Genomic DNA, 27,370 nt, shown 5'->3' on the forward strand with positions numbered 1-27,370 from the left:
CCTAATTAATTGGCCAAGATGGCCGCCGCCCTGGGCGAGCGGAGTGGCGAGAATCCTGGGCGTAACTAATAAATTGGCCAAGATGGCCGCCGACCAGGGTGGGCGAGGGGGAGAGAGTCCTTGCCGTACCTAATTAATTGGCCAAAATGGCCGCCGCCCTGGGCGAGCAGAGTGGCGAGTATCCTGGGCGTACCTAATTAATTGGCCAAGATGGCCGCCGCCCTGGGCGAGCGTAGTGGCGAGAATCCTGGGTGTACCTAATCAATTGGCCAAGATGGCCGCCCGTACATAGGCCAAGCCTTGAGAACACCAAGAAAAAAAGTGGTTGAGTTGAGATGAGCGAGATGATTGGCTGAGGCAGTTGCTATGCAAAATCGTGGAAGATGAAATAATAATAGTAATACTAGAAAAATTCCCGCGGACATTTTGAATGGGACTGCTGACTCTTTGGTAATGAGTTGAACAGTTTAAAATTTAAACCACTGGAATCGCTCAAGAAATGTGGAATTGCTGACTCTTGCAAGGTGGAAACACGCATGTATGTAGTACTTGTAGACATAGTAGTAGTAGTATAGTAGTAAGTAGTAAGCAAGTACAAACAGAAGTAGTAGTATTAGTAGTACTTGTAGTAATTTTAGTAGTAGTCAATTGGCTAAGATGGCCGCCGACCCGGGTGGGCAAGGGGGAGAGAGTCCTTGCCGTACCTAATTAATTGGCCAAGATGGCCGCCGCCCTGGGTGGGCAGAAAGGCGGTAATCCAGGGTGTACCTAATTAATTGGCTAAAATTGCCGCCGCCCTGGGCGAGCGGAGTGGCGAGAATCCTGGGCGTACCTAATAAATTGGCCAAGATGGCCGCCGACCCGGGTGGGCAAGGGGGAGAGAGTCCTTGCCGTACCTAATTAATTGGCCAAGATGGCCACCGCCCTGGGTGGGCAGAGTGGGGATTAATTAGGTACACACCTAATTAATTGGCTAAAATGGCCGCCGCCCTGGGCGAGCGGAGTGGCGGGAATCCTGGGCGTACCTAATAAATTGGCCAAGATGGCCGCTGCCCTGGGTGGGCAGAAAGGCGGTAATCCAGGGTGTACCTAATTAATTGGCTAAAATTGCCGCCGCCCTGGGCGAGCGGAGTGGCGAGAATCCTGGGCGTACCTAATAAATTGGCCAAGATGGCCGCCGACCCGGGTGGGCAAGGGGGAGAGAGTCCTTGCCGTACCTAATTAATTGGCCAAGATGGCCACCGCCCTGGGTGGGCAGAGTGGGGATTAATTAGGTACACACCTAATTAATTGGCTAAAATGGCCGCCGCCCTGGGCGAGCGGAGTGGCGGGAATCCTTGGTGTACCTAATTAATTGGCCAAGATGGCCACCCCCCTGGGTGGGCAGAGTGGCGATAATCCAGGGTGTACCTAATCAATTGCCAATCCATTACATTTAATAGAAAAAATAAAAATAATAATAATAATGTGTTATTTTTGAAAATGTATTTTAAAAAATGGAAATGAGCTGAACAGTTTAAAATTCAAACGATTGAAATCGGTCAAGAAATGTGGAAGTTAGGCATAATCACCATAAAGTAAAAGTATCTTACTGTCCCTTTAAGAAACATGCACATTGACGCACACGCATTGCACTAACACGATGGAGAGACGTCACGCACCAAGCCTCTCACGACTTAACGGTTCAAGATGCTTAAGGTGAAAATAAAGGTACTAAATGACACCTTAGCCAAAAAAAAGTTAGTTTGTCTGAAAGAAGACACTCGTGACTACAAAATGTGAGAATTTGATGTCTAGTGAGCAAAGATTGTGGCCATGGTGACGAGTTGAAGTGACGTCACGCACCCACATTGCATTGAGATTGAATGAGAGACGCACACCTCAAAGAAGAGCCTCTCACGATTTAACGGTTGAAGATACAGATTCAAGAAATGGCTCGTTAGAACGGCAAGGGTTTGGGGAACACGAGCATGTTCTCATTTTCTTAATCGGATAAAAAATCACCAAATGAGAGCAGGTTGAAAACTTGTGATTTATCAGAAATGGAGAGAGGAAGGCGCCTGAAATTAACAAGGCAGAGATAGGCGAGTTGGTCCGACTTGTCCGAGCTTAAAGGGAAAATAAAGGTACTAAATGACACCTTAGCCAAATAAAAGTTAGTTTGTCTGAAAGAAGACACTCGTGACTACAAAATGTGAGAATTTGACGTCTAGTGACAAAAGATTGTGGCCATGGTGACGAGTTGAAGTGAAATTTTTTCAAATAAATTATTTGGTTCCCGGCACTGGATGGCTAATTAGCCAACGGAGTGTGTGAGAAAGCTAATTCAGTCACTGTCTTTGAACCCGCACGGGGGGGAGCTTTCATTCCTTAAAAAAGATTTCGACACTGAGCTAAAGATGGGAAAAATTCCTACAAAATGAGCTAAAATTCGTATCGGTCGGATAACGTATGCGCGCGCAGCGTGTCTTGGAAAAAGGTGCTTGAGGTGTGATCTTCTCTTCCCTTTTCCCATTCATTCCCAATGGGGAGTTAATTTGGGAGTTTTTTGGGAATAGCGTCGCCATGGTAACTGGGAATTCTTAGAAAAATAATAGCGCAGCGAGTCAGATCGAGCCGCATCGTTTGATACCTCATTTGTGCCGGTGCGATGTACGGTACGGGCCGCATTTTAGCGGAAAAATCGTGGAAGATGATATAATAATAACTAGAAAAATTCCCGCGGAAATTTTGAATGGGACTGCTGACTCTTTGGTAATGAGCTGAACAGTTTAAAATTTAAACCACTGGAATCGCTCAAGAAATGTGGAAGTTAACCATAATCAACATCAACTAAAAGTATCTCACTGTCCCTGAACATGTATTTAAAAAAATGTAAATGAGCTGAACAGTTTAAAATTTAAACGACTGGAATCGGTCAAGAAATGTGGAAGTTAACTATAATCTAAAAATATGTCACTGTCACTTTAAGAGCGCACATCCATTTTTGACTTGGAGCCGTCACGCGCCCCACATTCCATTGAGATTGCATGAGAGAAGCACCCCTTCAACAAAAACCTCTCACGACTTAACGGTTGAAGATACAGATTCAAGAAATGACTCATTAGAACGGCAAGGGTTTGAGGAACACGAGCATGTTCTCATTTTCTTAAACGGATAAAAAATGACCAAATGAGAGCAGGTTGAAAACTTATGATTTATCAGAAATGGAGAGAGCAAGGCGCCTGAAATTAACATGTACAAGACAGGCGAATTAGTCCGACTTCTCTTGCTTAAGGTGAAAATAAAGGTACTAAATGACACCTTAGCCAAATAAAAGTTAGTTTGTCTGAAAGAAGACACTCGTGACTACAAAATGTGAGAATTTGACGTCTAGTGACAAAAGATTGTGGCAGTGGTGACGAGTTGAAGTGAAATTTTTTGTAATACATTATTTGGTTCCCGGCACTGGATGGCTAATTAGCCAACAGAGTGTGTGAGAAAGCTAATTCAGCCACTGTCTTTGAACCCGAACAGGGGGGGGGGGCTTTCATTCCTTAAAAAAGATTTCGACACTGAGCTAAAGATGGGAAAAATTCCTACAAAATGAGCTAAAATTCGTATCGGTCGGATAACGTATGCGCGCGCAGCGTGTCTTGGAAAAAGGTGCTTGAAGTGTGATTTTTTTCCCATTCATTCCCAATGGGGAGTTAATTTGGGAGTTTTTTGGGAATAGCGTCGCCAAGGTAACTGGGAATTCTTAGAAAAATAATAGCGCAGCGAGTCAGATCGAGCCGCATCGTTTGATACCTCATTTGTGCCGGTGCGATGTACGGTACGGGCCGCATTTTAGCGGAAAAATCGTGGAATAATATATAATAATAATATTAACAACAAAAACTAGAAAAATTCCCGCGGAAATTTTGAATGGGACTGCTGACTCTTTGGTAATGAGCTGAACAGTTTAAAATTTAAACCACTGGAATCGCTCAAGAAATGTGGAAGTTAACCATAATCAACATCAACTAAAAGTATCTTACTGTCCATAAAAAAATGTAAATGAGCTGAACAGTTTAAAATTTAAACGACTGGAATCGGTCAAGAAATGTGGAAGTTAACTATAATCAACATCAACTAAAAGTATCTTACTGTCCCTTTAAGAAACGTGCACATTCACGCACGCACATTTGACTTGGAGACGTCACGCGCCCCACATTCCATTGAGATCGCATGAGAGAAGCACCCCTTGTACAAAAGCCTCTCACGACTTAACGGTTGAAGATACAGATTCAAGAAATGGCTCGTTAGAACGGCAAGGGTTTGGGGAACACGAGCATGTTCTCAATTTCTTAATCGGATAAAAAATGACCAAATGAGAGCAGGTTGAAAACTTATGATTTATCAGAAATGGAGAGAGGAAGGCGCCTGAAATTAACATGTACAAGACAGGCGAATTAGTCCGACTTCTCTTGCTTAAGGTGAAAATAAAGGTACTAAATGACACCTTAGCCAAATAAAAGTTAGTTTGTCTGAAAGAAGACACTCGTGACTACAAAATGTGAGAATTTGACGTCTAGTGACAAAAGATTGTTGCCATGGTGACGAGTTGAAGTGATGTCACGCACCCACATTGCATTGAGATTGAATGAGAGAAGCACCCCTTCAACAAAAGCCTCTCGCGACTTAACGGTTGAAGATACAGATTCAAGAAAGGGCTCGTTAGAACGGCAAGGGTTTGGGGAACACGAGCATGTTCTCATTTTCTTAATCGGATAAAAAATGACCAAATGAGAGCAGGTTGAAAACTTATGATTTATCAGAAATGGAGAGAGGAAGGCGCCTGAAATTAACATGGCAGAGATAGGCGAGTTGGTCCGACTTGTCCGAGCTTAAAGGGAAAATAAAGGTACTAAATGACACCTTAACCAAATAAAAGTTAGTTTGTCTGAAAGAAGACACTCGTGACTACAAAATGTGAGAATTTGACATCTAGTGACAAAAGATTGTGGCCATGGTGACGAGTTGAAGTGAAATTTTTTCAAATACATTATTTGGTTCCCGGCACTGGATGGCTAATTAGCCAACAGAGTGTGTGAGAAAGCTAATTCAGCCACTGTCTTTGAACCCGAACAGGGGGGGGGCTTTCATTCCTTAAAAAAGATTTCGACACTGAGCTAAAGATGGGAAAAATTCCTACAAAATGAGCTAAAATTCGCATCGGTCGGATAACGTATGCGCGCGCAGCGTGTCTTGGAAAAAGGTGCTTGAAGTGTGATTTTTTTCCCATTCATTCCCAATCGGGAGTTAATTTGGGAGTTTTTTGGGAATAGCGTCGCCAAGGTAACTGGGAAATAAAAATAATAGCGCAGCGAGTCAGATTGAGCCGCATCGTTTGATACCTCATTTGTGCCGGTGCGATGTACGGTACGGGCCGCATTTTAGCGGAAAAATCGTGGCATAATATATAATAATAACAACAAAAATAAACCACTGTCCTAGGTAGAATACTAATATGTGCCTGCTTGCTTCGCAAAGCAGTCCCATAATAAAAATAAACCACTGTCCTAGGTAGAATAACAATATGTGCTTCGCAAGCAGCCGCTTCGAAGCTGCTCCGCAAGCAGTCCCATAATAAACCACTGTCCTAGGTAGAATAACAATATGTGCCTGCTTGCTTCGCAAGCAGTCCCATAATAATAAACCACTGTCCTAGGTAGAATAACAATATGTGCCTGCTTGCTTCGCAAGCAGTCCCATAATAATAAGCCCATTTTTCTAGGAATAGTAATATGTGCTGCTTGCTACGCAAAGCAGTCCGATAATAAACCCATTTCCTAGGTAGAATAACAATATGTACCTGCTTGCTCTGCAAGCAGTCTCATAACAATAAACCACTGTCCTAGGTAGAATAACAATATGTGCCTGCTTGCTCCGAGCGGAGCAGCAGCAGCGAAGCCGCAAGCAGTCCCATAATAATAAACCCATTTCCTAGGTAGAATAACAATATGTGCCTGCTTGCTACGTTCAGCAGTCCCATAATAATAAATCCATTTTTCTAGGATAGTAATATGTGCTGCTTGCTTGCTACGCTCAGCAGTCCCATAATAAACCCATTTCCTAGGTAGAATAACAATATGTGCCTGCTTGCTTCGCAAGCAGTCCCATAATAAACCCATTTTTCTAGGATAGTAATATGTGCTGTCAGCAGTCCCATAATTAACAAAAGAGTAGGATGAGAGTGTGTGCAGTGGATCAAAAAATGTTGAGGTCATCCTCATAATGAAAAAAAACGTTTTAATTACGTGATTAGTGAGTGAGTGAGTTAGTTAGTTAGTTAGTTACCGGTCTGTGAAACATCTGTTTCGGTGCTGGGCAAGAAAAAAATGGGACCACTAGTGTAAGTGATTGCATTTTAGTGGTACTGTATGTCTGAGAGTATTTTAATAGTGTGTGCAGTGACAATTTCGGCATGTGAATTATGTGCGGTCACATAGGGTGAGATTGTAGGGGGAAGTGGGAACACTGTCCACAATAAAAATTGCTACGTGAGAAGGTAACATGAGATGAGCAAGCGCTTACATTCTTGGAGGGCTGGCGGAGGACGTCGCCCACTCCGCCACCGTTCCTCAAGCCATGATTCAACACCGTCACAATACACATTAACAGTGTGTCGCAGGCACGTTCACTGCTCGACTCATCTGTGGGACAAATTCAAAATGGAGACTACTTAATGTTTGATATGCACACATACTATGTAGAGGTTACATATTTATATCCTGATACAGGTTATTTTATATGTTGAAGACTATATACAGTATATCATGATACAGTAATTTTTCTTAAAATTGTATGAAATCAATGACAAATTTCTCATTTCTGAAGAACTTTTCTATATTTATTTATCATTAATCCCAGGTGGAGTAGTGCCAGTGAATTGTTCTGTACAGCCAGATTTAACTCATTTGAGGGTTTAATGAGACATCTGATGTATAGATTCATGTGCAGGCTGAATGGATCACAGAATGGTGTCAAACAATTGCTGACAAATCCAAAGTCAGTGCTGTACGATATGGATCCCATTTCTGGTCGTATTGGCATCAATGTCTTGCTTGTTGAGGTATAATTGGTCTTTTATTTATTTATTTATTCTTATTTTATAATGTGCTCTGTGTTTGTCATATGGAACTGAGTCTGATCAATAATCTTGAATTGAATTGAATAATAAAAATAAAAATAAATAATCATAAAAAAAAAGTTAAAAACATATCCTGTGGCCAAATAAATATAATGAATATCTGGCTGTATAACCACTTTACAGGGAATGCAGGAAATTGCAAAGAATTAAAACAAATGCAACACAGTGCTTCAAGTATGCCTACGACCTCGCTCTCTCTCTCTCTTTCTCATATACATACATACATACATACATACATACATACATACATACATACACAAACCCAAAAAAGTAATTGTGTCACCCAAACCGGAAATAATTGTACTTAAAATATTAGGCTCAAAAAAATATTTGTGTTGTTGTCAATGGCAAAGCAAAGTGACATCATGTTACTAATTTGGCTAGTTCCGCCTCCTTAGCTAATTATAGCCGACAACAAGCCTCAGCAGTGATCCTTTATTGAACACAGTCCTCTAAGCAACACACATCAACACAGCAACACACCAGAGACACAGTGCATGCTTCATTCGGTCAGCAAAACAGGCATCTGTGAGAAGTACATCGGTACTTGCAGATACTACTACTCTGCAGATTTTAATTAGATCTTTTCCCAGCACAAAACTTAAAGGGCCTATATCATGCAAAATCTATTTTTGGGGGGCTTTTAGCCATATTAAAAAGCTATTTCCTCACTATAAACACCGTCAAAGTGGCGATTCCACTAACCCATCTCTGAGCATTCCTGCTCTCCAAGCACCAGCCCCTTCCAACCCAAGAAAACGACTGGGTCCTCGCTTATCTATGTAGATAAGTGAGGACCCACCCCTGCAGACTTAACACACGCCCATGCAGACTAACCAGACAGCCATTTTCTCCAAGCAGCCTGCGGGACACCCGACAAGCATATCTGGGAAAAGGCACTTTAAAGAGTTTCCATTACCCTCAGTTTGTGCAAAAGGCAAGTTGCGCAAAAAAAAGCTGGTAATGGGAACACATTTTGAAAAAAACTCTCAAGAATTGCTAAAACGTTTTTACGCTCTCAATGAGGTGGTTTTTGAGATGTGTAGAAATAGAAGTATTTCACACAAGTGTAATGGAAACACACTGAGGGGATACCAAGTCTTTTTAAGCACAAAGCGAGCCAAGACCGCCGGTCCTTGCACGTTCCATATCGTTGCATGAGAAATGTCCGTTCCCTGGGCAACGAGCCATAGAGCGACATACGGCGCATGTCGTCGTTGAAATCCGTAACACGAGCACGCACACACACAACACCAACACCAAATGCCTGAACCCGCCCGATGAGGGGAGAGAGATGTTTTTAAAGTAATATCAACAACTGCGGGTGTCTTTCTTCCATAAACAGCCAGTCCCCGTATGAAGCCAAATCAGTCTCATAATGAACACACACATTGTGGGATTCATAAACACATCTGACACGAAAAACACATACATTTTCGATGAACACACACATCTTACACGAAAAACACACACATTTTCGATGCACACAGACATCTAACACGAAAAACACACTTTCGATGCACAAACATATCTGACACGGAAAACACACATTTTTGATGCACACACACACACACGCACGCACGCACGCACGCACGCACACACGCACACACACACACACACACACACACACACACACATCTGAAAATTCTCTTGGACGAAAAGTTGACGGATAAACGCTAGTTTTATCCCTACTAAGCCATTGGAGTCTATTCACGCGGCTGCTACTTTCCTGCCATAGGGGGCGTGTTCAGAGAAATCATCACGTGACGTCCAGATCTCTTTGGGCCCTAATCATGGGCATGGGCATGGGTAGAGTTCAATTATTAATCTTTTTTTAAATATCAGATTTGTGGTGGGAGTAAAGTTTTAGGTTCATTTGAAGGATTGGCCAAGAGTGCAATTGGCCCGTACATCACTGCTTGCAGTTTTAATTTTGTATTACTATTACTAATCCTAATTATTAGAGTACTGATTATTATCCATTATTAATAGTAATCTTACTGTACCTAACTAGGAAATGATCAAGATCCAGTCAATGCCAGCGATGCCGGAGGGCGGACTCATTTTCGGGCATCACTTTTATGTCATACTTAAAAGCACTCTGTACTAACAGTGAATCCTACCATTGTCCTCGCTTTCAACCATGTCGTCATCCGCCGCCATACAGCGGATGCCATCTGTGGAACAGGACTTGAGGAAGTCCTGTGCGGTGTTGCTCTGCTGAGGAGCTGACAAAGAAAAGGCTCAGTTAGCATTAGCTAGCAAGACTAGATGGTGTAACTTGGGAGGAATCACAGTGGCATTACCTGGGGCAATCTGTGGCAGCGGGTCCACCTCCATGATGAAGTCATCTTTGAGGCACAGGAAGCCCACGATGGAGAAGAGGTAGACAAGTATTAGGGCAAGCAGCGCAGTTAGCAGGATGGAGCGTCCATTGCGCGTCACGCTCTTGATCACGTTGAACAGTGTCTCCTCGCGGTAAATCAGGTCAAAGAGCTGAGGCACGTGGACATGCTTTTTAGTGGCGGCATGCCTTCTGCCTTCACACGTAAGTGGAGTGCGCTAGCTACGTACCAGGATGCTGTAGAATAATTCATGCACAAAGAGGCCCAAGGTGGAGGTGAGCACATAGCCCAGATGGTACAGGAACTCCACATCCATCACCATGGCCTTGTAGCCCATGATGAACTTCCCGTTGTTGCCCACAAAGCTCACCACAAAAACCACTTTGTTGATCAGCTGCAAGAAAGACAGCAACCGTGTTGTCATATCAATGACATCACCATGACAACACACCAAAACATCCCCTCAAAATGTTCCCATCAACAATGAAAACACTCAAACATTGCAACCAAGAGTCCCCAGCTAGCCTTGTTAGCTGAGCTGTGGTGACAACTATTAGTTGCCTAACATTAGAGGCACACCAACAACGGCATAGCATTATTTTTCAGATAATATAAGTATAAGTAAGTAATATAACTACATTGTTAAGGGTGACAACTGCGTACCAACTAGGCCTGACGTTTGCAGTATAATGTTAGCGTATAGCGCTAACAACAGCATAGCTTTATTTTACAGACAACACAAGTACTTTGTTTAACTTTAACTAGGAAATAAGTTTTCCTGATGATTTTTGATACATTCATTCAAATAATTTAGAATGATTATGCGCATGACTGCAAAGCTTATGCGAAGTGTGCACTTTTCATTGCAATTAGGGCCGGCCCAGCCTATAATCAACTAAGCAGCTGCTTAGGTAATATGTTTTAGTGCTGTCAAAATTAAAGCTTTAACTCGCTTTAACTCAGTTATCCGATGCATATCATACATATCATATATATATATATATATATATATATATATATATATATATATATATTAGTGCTGTCAAAGTTTATCATATATATATATTAGTGCTGTCAAAGTTAAAGCATTAACTAATTAATTAATCACAAAAAATTACATTATATTATAATTATTCACTTACACGTCACATTTCATTTCACTCAAATCACATAAGCCACCTAATCACTTTGATTCCATCCTATAACATGCCAATATTAACAAGTACCCTATACAGATATGTACACAGGACTGAGTTTATACTGTTTGTATGCATAAATTAGTTCTGGTCTCCTGGAATGTGTGTGGAGCTCGCTTACAGGCAAAAAGAATAAAAAATTTAGACCATCTCTTAAAATTAAAAGCAAATATCTGTCTCCTACAAGAAACCCACCTACAAAAATCTGAATAAAAATTACTTATTGACAAGAATCTTAGTCAAGTGTCCTCTGCCCCTTATAACAGTAGACAAAGAGAAGTCTGTATACTCATACATAATAATTTATTCTTTACTCTAAATAAAACAGACCCAGGGGGCCGATACATTATTATTTAGGTTACTGTATTTAATAAAATATATACATTTGGTAATTAATGATGATCCGGCCTTTCTCCATGAATTTTTTTCTCAGTTGTTTTGTGATTTAGCAGCGAACGCTGCTATTATTATTGGAGGAGACTTTAACACAGTCTTAAATCCATTAATAGATCGTTCTAATAATACAACATGTATAAGGCCATTACAATCTACTAAAGTAATAGGGGAATATATGGATGATTTTGGCCTCGTTGACAGCTGGAGACTTAAAAACCCGACTAAGAAGGAATTTACCTTCTTTTTTGCGGTGCACCGATCTTTTTCAAGAATTTTTTTTTTTCTTGCAAATAATTATATTGCTGTTAAAATTGGTATTGGTTTCCTGACGGCCTCACGACTCTGGGTGGAAGTGTTCGGTTTAGGTGAACGGTATGGGATTTTTTTTTCAATAGGTTTTAGGTGAACTAATGAATACACACACACTCACTCGCACGCACGCACACACACACACACATACACACAATCACCCACATACAAAAAATAATAATAAAAAAAAAAATATATATATTAAAAAAAAAAATATTAAAAAAAAGGAGAGCAATGATGATGACATGTCAAATCGGTAAAATTACCGAATGAACAATACTGAGCTCTCCAGAAAAAAATAAAAATAAAATAAAATTAAATAAATTTGGTACAAAAATACATCCTATTATTATTAGCGACCATGCACCAGTCTCCCGTACCCTACAAATTGATTATACCTTTAAACCACCCCCAACAAGGCGTTTTAACATCTCACTGCTAAATGACGTAGAGTTTGACAAAATTATAAGAAGAGAGTGGGCAGACTTTTTGGAAATAAATGACTCTCCAGACTTATCTCCATCTCTTCTCTGGGAAGCTGGGAAAGCGGTAATTCGAGGTAAAATTATATCATATTCATCTTATAAAAAGAAACAGGATCAAAAATTTGAAAAAGACTTGGAAGATAAAATGAAACAACTTATGGATGAATACGTAATAAACCCAAATAACCAAATATGGACTGACTTACAAAATACAAAAATACAGTTAGACGATATGTTATCCAAAACGACAGAGTTTATAATACAATTGAGATACAACAACTTTAAATATAATAACAAATCAGATGAATTTCTTGCAAAACAACTTCCAACGCAATCGGGAAAAATCCTGAGGTATTCCTCAGTATCTTAAATATACCTCAGTTATATACTAAATATAAAGACATGTTAGATGCTCACTATAAACGAGCTGTACAGTGCTCTAGATAGTATGCCTAATGGCAGAGCACCTGGCCCGAATGGTTATCCGGCCATATTTTTTAAGCACTTTTGGTTAATGCTTGCTCCATTATTCTTAAGAGTAGTAACATAAATTAAAACTAATGGTTACGTACGTCCACACATGAATACAGCAGCAATTAAACTTTTATCTAAGCCAGAAAAAGACCCCACCCTTCCATCAAGTTACCGTCCGATTTCACTAATTAACACTGATATTAAAATTATTGCTAAGGCTTTCGCATCTAGACTAGAAACAGTAATCTCGACAATCATTCATAGCGACCAAAAAGGCTTTGTTAAAGGTCGTCACTCTACTAATAATATTCTTTAAACTTATTAGCATGTTACAGCGGCATGATATATTATATCGTTGGATGCAGAAAAAGCCTTCGACAAAGTTAACTGGTCCTTCCTCTTTGCTGTTTTAAATAAATTTGGCTGTTGGGAAGTCATTTATTCACTGGGTGTCAGTATTATATGATTCTCCTAAAGCTACAGTTACTACTAATGGGATTACATCTCAGAGTTTTACTCTACAGAGAGGCACAAGACAGGGATGCCCATTGTCCCCTTTATTATTTGCGGTATTTATTGAGCCGCTTGCATTACCAATAAGCCAGGAAAGGATTCAAGGAATTCACTTCGGGGTAACAGAACACAAAATTAATCAATATGCTGATGATATTTTACTTTATTTAGAAAAAACTGCTATCTCGTTAGGGGAAGTATTTAATTTAATAAATAAATTCTCATTTATCAGATTATTTTATTAACTGGACAAAATCAACACTACTACCTACTACAGAAAATTCATGGAACCCTGCAAGCCAGGACCACACTACTCATTTCCTATAGGTAATTTAAAATACTTAGTCATAAAAATCTCACCTAAATTAACTGATTTAATTCATTTAAACTTCACTCCACTTTTGGATAGCCTTTACAGTGACTTGGAGCGCTGGAATAATCTTCCCATTTCTCTAATAGGACGAAAAGCCACGATTAAAATGAAAGTTTTACCCAAAATAATGATTTTTTTCTCAATGATTCCATTCAAACCTACGTCTAACTGGTAGGGTGGAGACACCGTCTTCGCCCTACAGCTCCCCTCCAATTTTAATGCACCCCACAACTAGGGGGGGCGGGTGTGTCGGGGTGGGAAGCCATCGGTTGGGGCAGACCGCAGTAATAAGCAGTGCTACAGTCCCCCATCTGTATCCCCGCCGCCCCCCCCCCCATTTTTTTTTAATGCACCACATACACTCACCGACACGCCTCGGAAGCAGGTGGATCGGAGCGGGATTTGAGGAGGGGATATATCATTTTTCTCTGCTCCATCTCACCTGCTCCCAATTTTAATGCACCACACACACAGAATTGTATATACACTGGGTGGGGTCACATCCACGGTGTATGGGTAGAGTTCGCCAATCGGCGAGCTGTTGAACCCTGTAACAGGGTTAGCTTTCTCTAGGTACACTGGCGTGATGACCATGACATTTCCCCGCCGGGCATGGAATTGGGGGTGCCGCCCGTCTCCCTGTGCTCCCATCTCCCCTTTTGCCCCCAGTGTTCCTATGGGGGATTTCGACCCATTCATTCCTATGGGAGAATCCCCCCATTCATTCCTATGGGGGATTTCAACCCATTCATTCCTATGGGGGATTTTGACCCCTGGTTGTCCACCATTCATTCCTATGGGGGATTTCTACCCATATATTTCTATGGGGGATTTCGACCCATTCATTCCTATGGGGGATTTCGACCAATTCATTCCTATGGGGGATTTCGACCAATTCATTCCTATGGGGGATTTCCGCCATTCATTCCTATGAGGGATTGCCACCATTCATTCCTATGGGTGATTTTGACCCATTCATTCCTATGGGGGATCACTCCAGGCTCCTGAGTTTGCTCTCCGGCTGGTGGCCACTGCAGTGCCCGGGGGTTGTGCCTCGGCGCTGTCGCGGCCTGGTGGGCCCTGGGGGGTTGGTTGTGCTTGCTCTGTCCTGGTCGGGGTCGACGACTCCCCTCTTTGGTGGAGGTTTTCATGCATGCCAGATCCACCACACCAGCATCTACCAAAATTCAAACACAATCTGCTTCTTCCTCTGGTCGTTGAATCAGTGGAGGCTGATGTCTGTGGATCTCAATCTGCTCTATCTATCCTTCCTTCCTTTCCTCAGTCTTTCCTTTGGTCTCTTGATGTCTCCCTAATTGTTTGGAATTTAGATGTTTATGGGGTGGCTGAAAGATTCTGGTTGGTGACCCGGTGGGTAGTAGGTGATGTCTGGTTGGTGCTGGATTTCACTTTTCTTTCTTTTCTTTGATTCTTTCTCGGGTCTCCTGACTTCACGACTCTAGCTGTTTGTATATGACGTTAAAAATATTTGTTCATTTCAAACTATCTAGGTCATTTTTTTTCCATTTTAAATTATGCAAGTAATTAACTGATTAGAATAGAGATGGATGAGCATGTGCAGTGGATCAAAAAATGGTGAAGATGTCATAACATTAAATATCGAAATAATTAACACATAACAGCTGCTCTTGGCGGGCAAAATGTTTTGATATATATATATATATATTTGTTTGTTCAAGTCCATTATTTTCAATATATATATATATATATATATTGAAAATAATGGACTTGAACAAACAAATTCTTAAACAAAAGTTGTTGATTTAAGAAAAACACAGATTTCATGGGTGCAAAAGTATGTGAACCTCTCACTTAATCGGACATTGCACCTTTTGCAATGATAACTTCATCCAAACACTTTCCTTAGTGATTTATCAGTCTTTCACATCTATTTCAGAGGAATTTTTGGCACTCTTCCTTGCAAAATGTAACCAGTTGCGAGAGGTTGGATGGGCGTCTAGCATAAACTGCCCGCTTCAGTATTTTGAAAGAATTTAAGTTAGGATTTTAATTAGGCACATCCAGAAAATGAATCTTGTTCTTCTTCAGACATTCCTTGGTTGTATTGCTTTGTAACTTCACAAAGAACGGCTTCAGGTTATGATTCAGGATTTCACAATATTCCTCTGAATTCATGATTCCCTGGACTATGTGGAATTGTGCAGTTCCTGAGGACAAAAAGCCAGCCCAGAATTTAACATTCTCACTCCCATGCTTCACTCTAAGGTGAAGGTTCTTTTGCTGGTATGCAGTGTTGACTTTTCACCAAACATGACTTCTTTTAGTTGTGACCAAGCAATTAAATTTTGGACTCATCTGTCCACAGAAGGGACTTCCAAAAAGCTTCAGTGTTGTTTAGGTACTCGCTGGCAAAGTTGAGATGGGCAGCATTGATCTTTTTCGTGTGCAGAGGCTTCTATTCTACCTAGCAAGCCTTCCATGAAAGTCTTGTCGATTGACTTTGAAGGTATATATATATATATATATATATATACTGTATATAAATTAGGGGTGTAACAAAATTGATTTGAACCAGAAATCCGATTTTTAGTCTAACGATGAGAGTGCGGCACACGGACTAATGAATCAGTCTAAAAATAGCTTGAAACAGTTGATAGCTCAGTCAAGACGTTATAAATCGGTTTTATGTTGCTGATACAGCTGCTCAAAACGTTTTTCTAAAACAACCTAAACAGTCCAGTTGCGATTGATTCAATGCCATGCGAATTAAATGTTCTAAATGATAATACAAGCGACCTGTTGAAACTGCATTTCCTTGACTAAGTCACGCGAGACTTTGCCCGGGAGACCTGTTTGTTTGTGTGTGGGTGAAAAAAAAAGTCACGCGACACTTGTCACAGTTACGTGACGTCAGATAGCGCTGCACGCAGCTTTTAGTTTAGGACGGAAGTTGAATGGAGACACGGTCACGCGGACAGGATTCACAACATGCTCCGGCAAGTTTAATGTACAAAGTATAGAAGAGATGTTTGTTTTATATACAGACGCTCCCCTACTTACGAACATTCGAGTTACGAACAACGGTACATACGAACATGTCTGCGCGCATGCGCGCATGTCAAAAAATGTTCGGAAAGAGATGCTGTAAGTTAGATTTTGTATTGCGCACCTTTTTCCGAGTACTGTAATGCTTCTTTCCGCCGCTAATACCGACACTTGGCGCTGTGAGAGCTCACCCAGCATTGGAGGCTCAGCAACGTGTCGAGGAGGAGGAAGAAGAAGAAACGCCTGTCGCTCATAGATAAAGCCATCGCACTCTTCGAGCAGCAAGACCCAAATATTGAACGTTGCACAAAGGTTGCAAATCAATTGAATGATGCCATACAGTGCTACCGCATCATTTATGATGAAAAAAGAAGAAAACTGTGCAATCGTCGTTAGATCGCTTCTTTCGGCCAGTTTCTAGTAAATCCTCCAAGGAAGATACTCATCAACCCTCATCTTCTTCTCCTCGACCCTCAACTTCTTCCTACATTGAAGTTACGGAGGAGGAAGTAACTTTTGAAGCCCATTCCAGCGACGACGAAGAACCTCTCATGATATAAAATCCTCCTCTTCCTCCTCCTCCTCATCAAATCCTTAAGCATCAAGTACATCTTCCAAAAGTAAGTTAAACTTCATTTTATTTATCTTATTACGTACATGTACATACTGTGTGTGTCTCTCGCTCTCTCTCTCTAACATACGTAGTACAGTACTGTACGTATTTTCTTTAAACATAAATTATAATACAAAATATAGCACTGAAGCAACTTACGAACAAATTCACCTTACGAACGATCGCTCGGAACGTAACTCGTTCGTAAATTGGGGAGCGTCTGTACAATGAAATGCTGGATAAGTGTCGCCATATACTAAGACTATCAACCTGCGCTTGTACACACATTGTACATCCGATTCCTCGTAAACACAATTAATCGCTATTAAAAAGGCTTTTCCATCAACAGTTTTTGCCCGCCAAATTTGACCAGCACCTGTTCTTTCGACATTTAAAGTTGTGAGCACGTCTTTAACATGTTTTGTTCCGCTGCACGCTATCATCCTCCTCTTTTTCTAATCAGTTAATTACTTGCATCATTTAAAATGGGGAAAAAATTTACCTCAATATTTTGACATGGACAAATATTCTAAATGTCATACAAACATTTATTAAATGCATGCAGTTATGTTCATTGCAGTCATGCAGTTATGTTCATTGCTCAACACAACAACACAACCTGTGTTACCTTTAACGTAACCATCTGCTGTCAGCAAAAGTAGGGTTCATCTATTTTGGTTCTCGAGGTCCGGAGTCCTGCAGAGTTTAGATGTTTCCACCTACCATCAATCACCCTGATACTAAAGATCAGGATTGCTATAAGGCATGATGATGAGCTGAAAATATGAATCAGGTGTTCTCGTGTGCGGAAACATCTAAAACAAGCAGGACTCCGGAATTGGCGAACCCTAAGCTAAAGGATCATCTGCGGTCAAAATTAATAGTGTGATTAATTGCCATTAATACACGATTATTGCAATAATTTTTTGTGATTAATCAATTAGTTAACGCTTTAACTTTGACAGCACTGAGTGGTGGTTGAGAATTTTTAATGTATGTTCTCCTTAAAATCAGTCTATCAGGTGTTATGAAAACATCGTTGAGATTTTTTTCTTACTACCAAAATGTGCCTAAATGTTCAATCTTTCACTTTACTCACTTTGTGTTTAAAAAATAAGATAATGAAGTAATTAAGGGCAGAGGAGCAATGCTACACTCTGGGTAGATAAAGTGAGTTGGACCCCTTTCTCACATCAGGATTTTCTCAATTGTGTGTTTCCTTGAAAATAAAATGAAAACGGCTCCAGGGAATAGATCCACTAGCATAAACCGAGCTCCAAACTAGGGCCCGACCGATTAATCGGCCGATGATTGCCGTTCAAACATCTGCCAAAACAATCGGCCATGTGGGATAGTTTTGTTTAAAATAAATAAATAATAAAAAACAAATAATAAAAACAAACAAATATTTTTTCCCTCTCTTAATAAAATGCCGAGGTATCGTATCGGGACTCGGATCTCAAAATGAGGTGACTCGGTCTTGGGTCCAAAAAAGTGTGACTGAGACATCCCTATTTGATAGTTACAGTTATTTTGTGCAAAACAAAATGCATTTGTTTGTGAATGATGTTTTGTATTTGCAAAACACACTGATTTTGCTGGGTGTGAGTTTTGTGTGAGTAAATCACGTTTTGTGTGTTTGTGGGGTTTTGGCATGATTTTAACTCCATAATGCTACGCTGTCGCCAATTCCTTATCAATATGAGAAATGCTGTCGGTGACAACCTCTGTGAATCCAAAACAAATATATGATCCATTTTTCAATTTGAGTCTGATGCTGTCCATTTTTGTTTTAGACATAAAATTTTTAAATAAAGCTGTTATTAGACTTTTCGTTACTCCTTCCAGACAATAAACATCACACGGTATTTCAAGTTTGGTGTGTCTATTTCAAAACAAAAATCAAATAAGTTGTTTTTCTATTATTTTATATCCATTTTCAAATGTAATATCAATTGCCAAAACAGACAGGGACCGTGTTATACCCTATGCATGACAACAATAGGCCCGTTTTCATAAAAAAATTTAAATAAATTACACCTCGACCTCTGTCGACACAAGTCACCTGTGCAAATCTTTTTAACCAGAACTACTCTTGAACAGTGCAATCATATCTAGAAATACACTCAAATAATAATAACACAAGAGACTTATTCCAGTCTTTTCTCAGTCATGATTTGGTTCCTCTTACATTGAGCGTGCCCAGAAGGATAAGTGTGTTCCCGATACCCAGGTGGTAAATGGACCTCAGGATGAGCGCCAAAGTCAGTGGCTGGAGGCCATAGCGTTGGGAGAGCAAGGCCAGCACGGAGAGCCCGGTCAGAACCCAAAACAACATCAGTAGCAGAGAGTCATCGATGGCTCCAGCTAGTAGTGTGGAGAAAGAGGAAGAGTTATGCTTCTGGCCATACACTTAGGATGTGTGACCTGTGACGTCAGCTGAACACGCTCAGTCGCACCTTGTCCTGAGTCATACGGGTAGAAGAAGGCAATGATGAGGTTGATGAAGACAGCCAGGTTGAAGGAGATGGTCCCCCACAGTGTCATCCTCCTGGAGAACCAGTATAGCACTGGCATGCCTGCCACACACTCATGTCATTCAAATCTACACGTGTAATGAACAAATGTGCACATGTAGAAACACTCAGTTATGAGTGTCTGTCACCTAATCAGGATTATCTTTCAAATTAACCAGTGAAACACACTATGAGCACTGATGAGCTGATTATACAAATCAGCTGTTTTGGAGGACGGAAACAGCTAAAACCTGTAGAATAACGGACCTCGAGGACCAAGAGTAAGTGCAGTTAGCAGTGAAGCCCAGACTTCCCTCTCCCCAACCACACCAAGGCCAGCCGAGAGACATAGTCTTTCCAGCGTGTCCTGGGTTGTCCCCGGTAGAACATGCCCGGAACACCTCTCCATGGAGGCGTCCAGAAGGCATCCGAACCAGATGCCCAAGCCACCTCAACTGGCTCCTCTCAACGTGGAGGAGCAGCAGCTCTATTCCAAGTCCCTCTCGGATGACTACCTTCTCACCCTATCTCTAAGGGAAAGACTGAACACACTGCGAAGGAAACTCATTTCGGCCGCTTGTAACCGGGATCTTGTTCTTTCGGTCACGACTCACAGCTCATGACCATAGGTGAGGGTAGGAACGTAGATCGACCGGTAAATCAAAAGCTTTGCCTTTCGACTGAGCTCCTTCACCACAACGAACTGATACAGAGTCTGCATCACTGCAGACGTTGCACCGATCCGCCTGTCGATCTCCCGCTCCAACCTACCCTCACTCGTGAACACCACCCCAAGATACTTGAACTCCTCCACTTGGGGCAGGATCTCATCCCCGACCCGGAGAAGGCACTCCACCCTTTTCAGACTGAAGATCATGGTCTCGGATTTGGAGGTGCTGATCTTCATCCCAACCGCTTCACACTCGGCTGCGAACCGCTCCAGTGAGAGTTGAAGATCACGGCTTGATGAAGCCAACAGCACCACATCATCTGCAAAAAGCAGAGATGCAATACTGAGGCTACCAAACCGGACCTCCTCAACGCCTCGGCTACGCCTAGAAATTCTGTCTGAAAAAAATCAGTGACAAAGGGCAGCATTGGCGGAGTCCAACCCTCATTGGAAACAAATCCGACTTACTGTACTGCTGGCAATGTGGACCAAACTCTTGACATCGGTCGTACAGGGACCGAACAGCCCGTATCAGGGGGCTTGGTAACCCGTACTTCCGAAGCACACCCCACAGGACTTCCCAAGGGACCCGGTCGAACGCCTTCTCCAAATCCACAAAACACATGTACACTAGTTGGGCGAACTCCCAGCTCTACACCCTCAGCAGGGTCCTTGAGGATGCATGAGAGTGTTTTAGTAAAATGTGTGAAAGCGTTTTGTTAGTGAATGTGACAGCGTTTCTAGTTAAATTGAGAGTTTTAGGTAGTGAGTGTGAAAGCATCTCAATAGTGTGAACAATTTTTTAATAGAGAGAACATTTCATCAGTGTCTGTGAGAGGTAATCCTGAATGATGTTACTGATGGTGTCTTAGACTCACTCCGCAGCTTCTTTTGCCACTCCATCTCTCCATGCAGGAAGGATGTCTGCTCGAAGAAGTGTGTCACCTTGGAGCCTTGCTCATCCTGCTCCGTCGTGTTGAACACACGCAATTTTGACTCCTCCGTCAGGAACTCACAGATGGGATGCAGGGGAAACACAATCTGCTCCATGCTGCGGTCCTCACGCACAATCTGCATGCACACATACACACGGTTGTTGTGAGAAAGTGGTAATTAAAGTGGTAATAAAAGTAACTAGGGCCCGACCAATTAATCGGCCTGCCGATCAGGGACCTACACACATACATACTGCACATATACAGTATATTGATTGGAAAAATTATATATATTGTATATATTTGTCACATAAAAACAAATTTCTTGCTGTGACTGCTTTAAGTGCTTCTTTTGTGTTGGGCAGCCTTTTCAGCAAAGTCAGGCAAGCTGAAGGACTCGTTCACTATGATGTTACTGCAAATATCTTACAGCGCACACACATGCACACACACAGAAATACACACACACACACACACACAGAAACAGACTAAAACACACACACTTGTCACCTTTATTGTGACCTCATCTCTTCATTCCCGTTCTCAATACCACCACACTGGATTTCAAATGAAATTGACAAGATGCGCTTTAGTTGCACTTCCACCTTTATTTTGAGGGGATTTACGGTGTGGTCTATATGTCTACCAGTTGTTTTACGCAACTTGCGTCGACTAGCTTCGTGCTATGCTAACATTGAATATCCTCGGATTAAACCAAGCTTCCGTTTGAAACAAAACACACAACTCATGAACAGAGCGATTTCCAGCCAGTTGTAATTCCAACGTTCGTTTTACGTACCAGAAATCTTGCGTTGGATTAAAAGACTCGATAGGACGATAATGCTAGTAGCAGACCTGAGAACAACACTCCTAAACTGTACTTTTCCCCGCTGCAATACGATTGGCTGCATCATCGCTGGAAGGATATGACGCAATACCATGGTGCGTCCCGTAACCATGGAAGCCGCCATATCGGATATATATATATATGTGTGTGGAACCTCGAAATCGGACTTCAACCAAAGAATCTGAGTAAAAAATGCCTCGGCGTTTTAACTCATTTTCAAAGTTCGAACACCCAAGCAAGCAAAGCAAGCTAAGCCGAACGTACCTTGAAAACAGGTAGCCGAGCAAAGCCAAGCAATGCCGAATGCTCCCGTTGCGATAGTTGAGACGATGCACTGCTCATTTCCAGTCAGATCGTGAATACTCCCGGAGGTGCTCCATACTCGCGAGTGCATTTTGATTTTTCCACGACAATTTTCTGCCAGTGGCAGCAAAGAAAAACATACAGTGCCACAAACCAAAGTGGAATTAGAAAGGAGATTTTTGCGCCGTTGTAACTGCCGTGACTACTTCTGTAAATACTGGCATGAGGACCCCCCTTAACTGATCAACAACGTGCCTGACGTTAAAAAACGCACGCAAAGATCGCTTAGTAGTCTAACAATATGGCCAATGTAAAATACACAAACTCAGCACTGAACTAAAGCAAGCATTAACATAGCATTTATCATCCACAGATGCCATCACACCACAACAAAAAAGGTAAGGTATTTTTAATTGTTTGAATACTGTACAGGGTTTAAAAGTAAAAAACATAAATAGAAATTAAAATAGAAATTTTCTGTTTTTGGAGCTTGGGAACAAATTGATTGCATTTACATTATATCCTAAGGGAATTTTTTTTCCAGAGGTTGTATATATATATATATATATATAGAGAGAGAGAGAGAGATTAGAGCTGTCAAACGATTACATTTTTTAATCAGATTAATCACATCTTAGAATTTTGATCAATCACAATTAATCGCTTAATAAAAAAAGCGGGAAAAAAAGAAGCTTTTTTAATCAACATTTTTCCCTGCCAAATTTGAAGAGCACCGGTTATGTGTTGATTCTTTTGACAATTAATGTTATGAGGACGTCTTCAACATTTTTTGATCCACGACACACGCTCATCCTCCTCTTTTCCAATCAGTTAATTCTTTGCATAATTTAAAATGGAAAAAAAATACCCTAATACTTTGACATGAACAAATATTCTAAATGTGATACGCAAACATTTATTAAATGCTTTACTTTAATGCATGTAATTATGTTTATTGCTAGAACACACCCTGTGCTACCTTCAACGTAGCCATCCACTGTCACGCTAAAGGATAATCTATAGTCAGAATTAATAATCTGCGTTAATTTATGATTAATGCGATAATTCCTTGTGATTAATTAATCAGTTAATGCCTTAACTTTGACAGCACTAATATATATATATATATACTGTATACATACATATATATATATATATCCATCCATCCATCCATTTTCTTAACCGCTTAGTCCTCACAAGGGTCGCGGGGGGCGCTGGAGCCTATCTATCTATCTATCTATCTATCTATCTATCTATATATATATACACCCTTGCATGAAAAAAACGCTGTACGTGGCGACTATGACTTTTCTGACGTATTGATACGTCATATGTAATCAAAGAGTTAAATTAAACATTGTTGTAAAAAAAAAATATATATATAATCACATTACCAAAGTATCTCTCTCTCTGAGGTCGTAGTACACAAATGAAAGATCAGAATCATTAGTATTAGCATTTGTACAGTGTCTAAGCAGTGAGCTAGTCATAGTACAGTGTTCCCTCGCTATAACGCAGTTCACTGTTCGCAGCCTTGCTGTTTTGCAGATTTTTTTGGGTACAATTTTGCATGCATTTTTTTTTTTTTTACAGTAATGCACCTAATGCCTATTTTATAAAAAATTAGGAAAGTTTGAAAATTTTGACTTAAACAAGAGAGAAAAGTGAGAAAATTTTAATGCCTCGATTAGAAAAGTGTATAAACTGTGTGGTGAGGGGGTTTAGAGCCTTAAAACAAATACAATAAATGTAAAACATAAAGCTAACTATGTTGCGGATTTCATTTATTGCGGGTATTTTTGGGAACCTAAACCCAGTGGAAAATGAGGGAACACTGTATATCAATAAGGAGTTACATCAGCATTAGCAGACAGTAGTACCTCTATCTGAGACGTGTGCAGGTCATAGTACTCCAGCGGGTCTTGCTCCACAACGGCAGTCGGTATCGACGACTTCAACATTTGCGACAGTGGACGATTGTTCAAATTTAACTGTCAATACAAAAAACAACAACAGTCAGTCATTTAAGAAAGTCAATTAATGTTGACAGTATGTAGGGTTAGTGAAGTTGACCATGGAAGAGATGCCTTCCTCGCCCTCTTTGCTCTTCTTCGGAGGCTTCAGAAGGTTCTGCAACACCTTGTTGTGTCGAGCCAACTGCAAACAAACATGATGCATTGTTGCTAACCAAAAGAAGATCAACAATCAGTCAATACTTCATCTGTAGAGCCTCTTTCTTACAAAAAAAAAGGCAAGACACAAAACAGGCAACGTTGATTAAAGAACAAAAAAAGATGTATTCAATAAAAAATATATACCAATTACGGGTTGGACAACATTTTATTTTTGTCGACGACAGTCAAGTCAACAACAACTAATCGATGACTTCACTGTTTTCTGTTCAGTTATGAAATTGTTGTGGGAGCTTCCAAAATAAGCCTGCTCACTCACTCCCTGTCGTTCTCTGTTGCATCCAATCATGTTTAGAAACGTGTTCATCCAATAACAATCAGATTCCCTCATAGTCTCGTAGATAGTCAGAACAAAACTAACACAAATTTACATAACATGATTGCAATATTGCTACAGTATATAGTAAGATTGGTACACAATTTTAAAAAAGGTAAACCTGCAGTTGCGTTTTGTGCAGGGGTGCACACAACTTAACTAACTTGCACATAGTTTTCAAATGAGCACCAGTGGTTGTTGTTGGCAGAGGTGGCCGCGTCAATGAATTTAGAGCGTCCGTCATTCAGCAATCGGCAACAGTCAGGACACACTTCCATCATTATCAATCCGTCAATATTTTAAGCCCAACGGCATTGTAATTGTAAATCCATCATTCTTTCAGCGAAATGGGCGTCTGCCATGGCATCAGTCGTTGACGAACTGACAAACCTTTCTGTCAATTGACGGAATGTTTTTTTCCCCAAATCTAACCTTAACGTCATGCTCACATGGAACTCCATGCGCTAGGCATTACTGACACCTAGTTGTAGAAACAGCGCACAGCATAACATGCTTCCAATTTTAAGATCACCACACAAAATTAGTCACCATTAATAAAGTACATTTCCTCAAAATATTATCTTAAACAATCATCACAAATTACAAAATCCTACTTACACAGAGATGTCACTCATCTGCTATTAGCACATCGAGTGCGGAACCACCTTTCCTATCAATGCTTAGTGTCATATATGGCCAAGAAGTCATTGTTTGTGAGAACAATTACAGTCAGGGTTTTCATGAAAAAAAATTCCAAACATATTACAAATACATATCTAAGTAAAATTGCTGGTTTTGTATTTGTGAAGAAGTAAGAGTCATTGTGCTTTTTAGACATGGTTTCAGTTGATATGCCTTCAATTGCAGTGTGTAAAATGGAGATCACTGAGCGCCTGTTAGCTTGCAAATGCATATCATTCCTCCTCTGAGCGAAGATCTCCGCTGGCCGATGACGTAACGCTACGGCAATGTCAATCGGACAAACTGCATTACACCACATTAAATAAGGGTGATGTGCTTGTTTCAATTGGTCAATTTGTTTGTTGAATTCACCTGGAACCTTTGTTTCCATGTAGTAAAGATACTAAAAATTAACTAAACTTTGATTTGTGTTTTGATATTTTTAATGAAATAGAAAAAAAGATGTAGGAGATCTCTTTTCAATATTATTAATTTTTGCTTTTATTACACATTCCCCATCCACCCCTCCATCCATCGACCAATTTCAACTATACTTTATAATTTCAATTTCAATTATACTTTATAATTTCAGCATTCCAATAAAGTATGTTTGGGCCCTGATTTCTATACTCCACGCTTTTTCAGCATGCAAAAACTCCCACATGATATATCAAATTTAGACCAATCAAATTTCAACTTGCTTCAAAAATTCACACCATCCTGGGTATATATCGTCTGATTCCACATTCCTTACAGTTTTCAGACAATTTAACGTTATATATAAATTTTTCCCCTTTCATTTTTAATGGGACAGACATTTTTCTTCCTGCAGACCCCCTATGTGGGACGTAACACCAAATAAAGAAAATGTTGACCTTAGTCTTAGAAATAGATAGCTGTAGTTAGTAACTATGAGGTAGCATAATTAACTCATTCTGGTATCAAACACAGCCCCTAACAGAACAAACAATCAGCTAATTGTATGTTCAAACTAAAATAATCAAGGAAAGACAGAAACAGAGGATTAGCTATTAAATATGAAGTATGTGTCACACAGGACTTCAAATTTAATGGACTTGGACTGGATTCGAGTTGAGCCCTTTCAATATGCACAGTGCTCTGTTTCTACCCCTAGGTGTTAGTAATGCCTACGGCATGGAGTTCCATGCTTGTCAATGTTTGTGCTCTTAGACTGTGTACTTTTGCTGCATTTGAGGATGGTCGGAAGTCAGACTTTTCCGACTTAAACAAGGAAGTGTCTACGGAAACGCGCCCTTGAACTCAGAAATTCCACTTGTGTAGTTGGGGGAAAAAAAGTATCTCGACTTCACCGTCGGACTACAATGTGACGTCACTACAATGTGCTGTAGGTTGATGGCGGCTGCAGGAACAGACAATCATTAGCGTGACACTTGTAACCGCCATTGCCCCACCCACTGACTTTCCACTGCACCCTGCCTCCCTCGTGAGCGGACATGGACCTGCATGCTCTAAACTGGTGGTGGCATCAGCATCAGCCAGTGGGTAGACATCCACAAATTCCTTCTTGAAGACGGAGAGCAGGAAGGAAAGACGGTAGTCCAGACGCACATTCAGGATGAACTGACGAAGGCAAGACGGATACAATTATCGAATCTAAAAATTTTGGAATCAGTGAGTAATGTTATGACATTACCTGAACCATCATTTTATATGCTGGAGAAAATGGTAAAATGTTCTCGATTATAATCATACAAATTTTAATACAAAGCATTATTGCTTCCCTTGAAAGGTGCCACAGTAAACAAATGATTATTAATAAGTTACTAATATGTCACAACGCTGTAATGCTGACTGGAAAACAATGCCTCTCATCTGAGGTCAGCTGGGAGAGGCTGCAGCTCACCTGCATCCCACTCTAAAAAGATAATTGTTGAAGCAATTTAATATTACAAATTGAATTGTTGACCAATTTTTAAAAAAAATCACTTCAATTGGTAACACAATTGAATTAAGTGAGTCCAAA

The 27,370-nt window shown here is 40.6% G+C and overlaps 1 protein-coding gene across 9 annotated transcripts in view; it reads right to left on the reverse strand.

The window, feature by feature from the left end:
- itpr3 (inositol 1,4,5-trisphosphate receptor, type 3) overlaps positions 1-27,370 on the reverse strand; it is a 214,217-nt gene that overhangs the window by 17,407 nt on the left and 169,440 nt on the right. For all 9 annotated transcript variants that reach the window (XM_077554937.1, XM_077554900.1, XM_077554890.1 and 6 more), the window contains 9 exons: positions 24,250-24,333; positions 24,057-24,167; positions 20,970-21,162; positions 19,365-19,484; positions 19,097-19,272; positions 9,749-9,913; positions 9,481-9,670; positions 9,298-9,402; positions 6,559-6,677 (listed from right to left, as the gene is read on the reverse strand). In XM_077554937.1, the coding sequence (XP_077411063.1) occupies positions 6,559-6,677; positions 9,298-9,402; positions 9,481-9,670; positions 9,749-9,913; positions 19,097-19,272; positions 19,365-19,484; positions 20,970-21,162; positions 24,057-24,167; positions 24,250-24,333 (1,263 nt within the window). The remainder of the gene's footprint in view (positions 1-6,558; positions 6,678-9,297; positions 9,403-9,480; positions 9,671-9,748; positions 9,914-19,096; positions 19,273-19,364; positions 19,485-20,969; positions 21,163-24,056; positions 24,168-24,249; positions 24,334-27,370) is intronic.

Source organism: Vanacampus margaritifer, chromosome 1 (assembly GCF_051991255.1).
Source record: "Vanacampus margaritifer isolate UIUO_Vmar chromosome 1, RoL_Vmar_1.0, whole genome shotgun sequence".
Lineage (NCBI taxonomy): Eukaryota > Metazoa > Chordata > Actinopteri > Syngnathiformes > Syngnathidae > Vanacampus > Vanacampus margaritifer.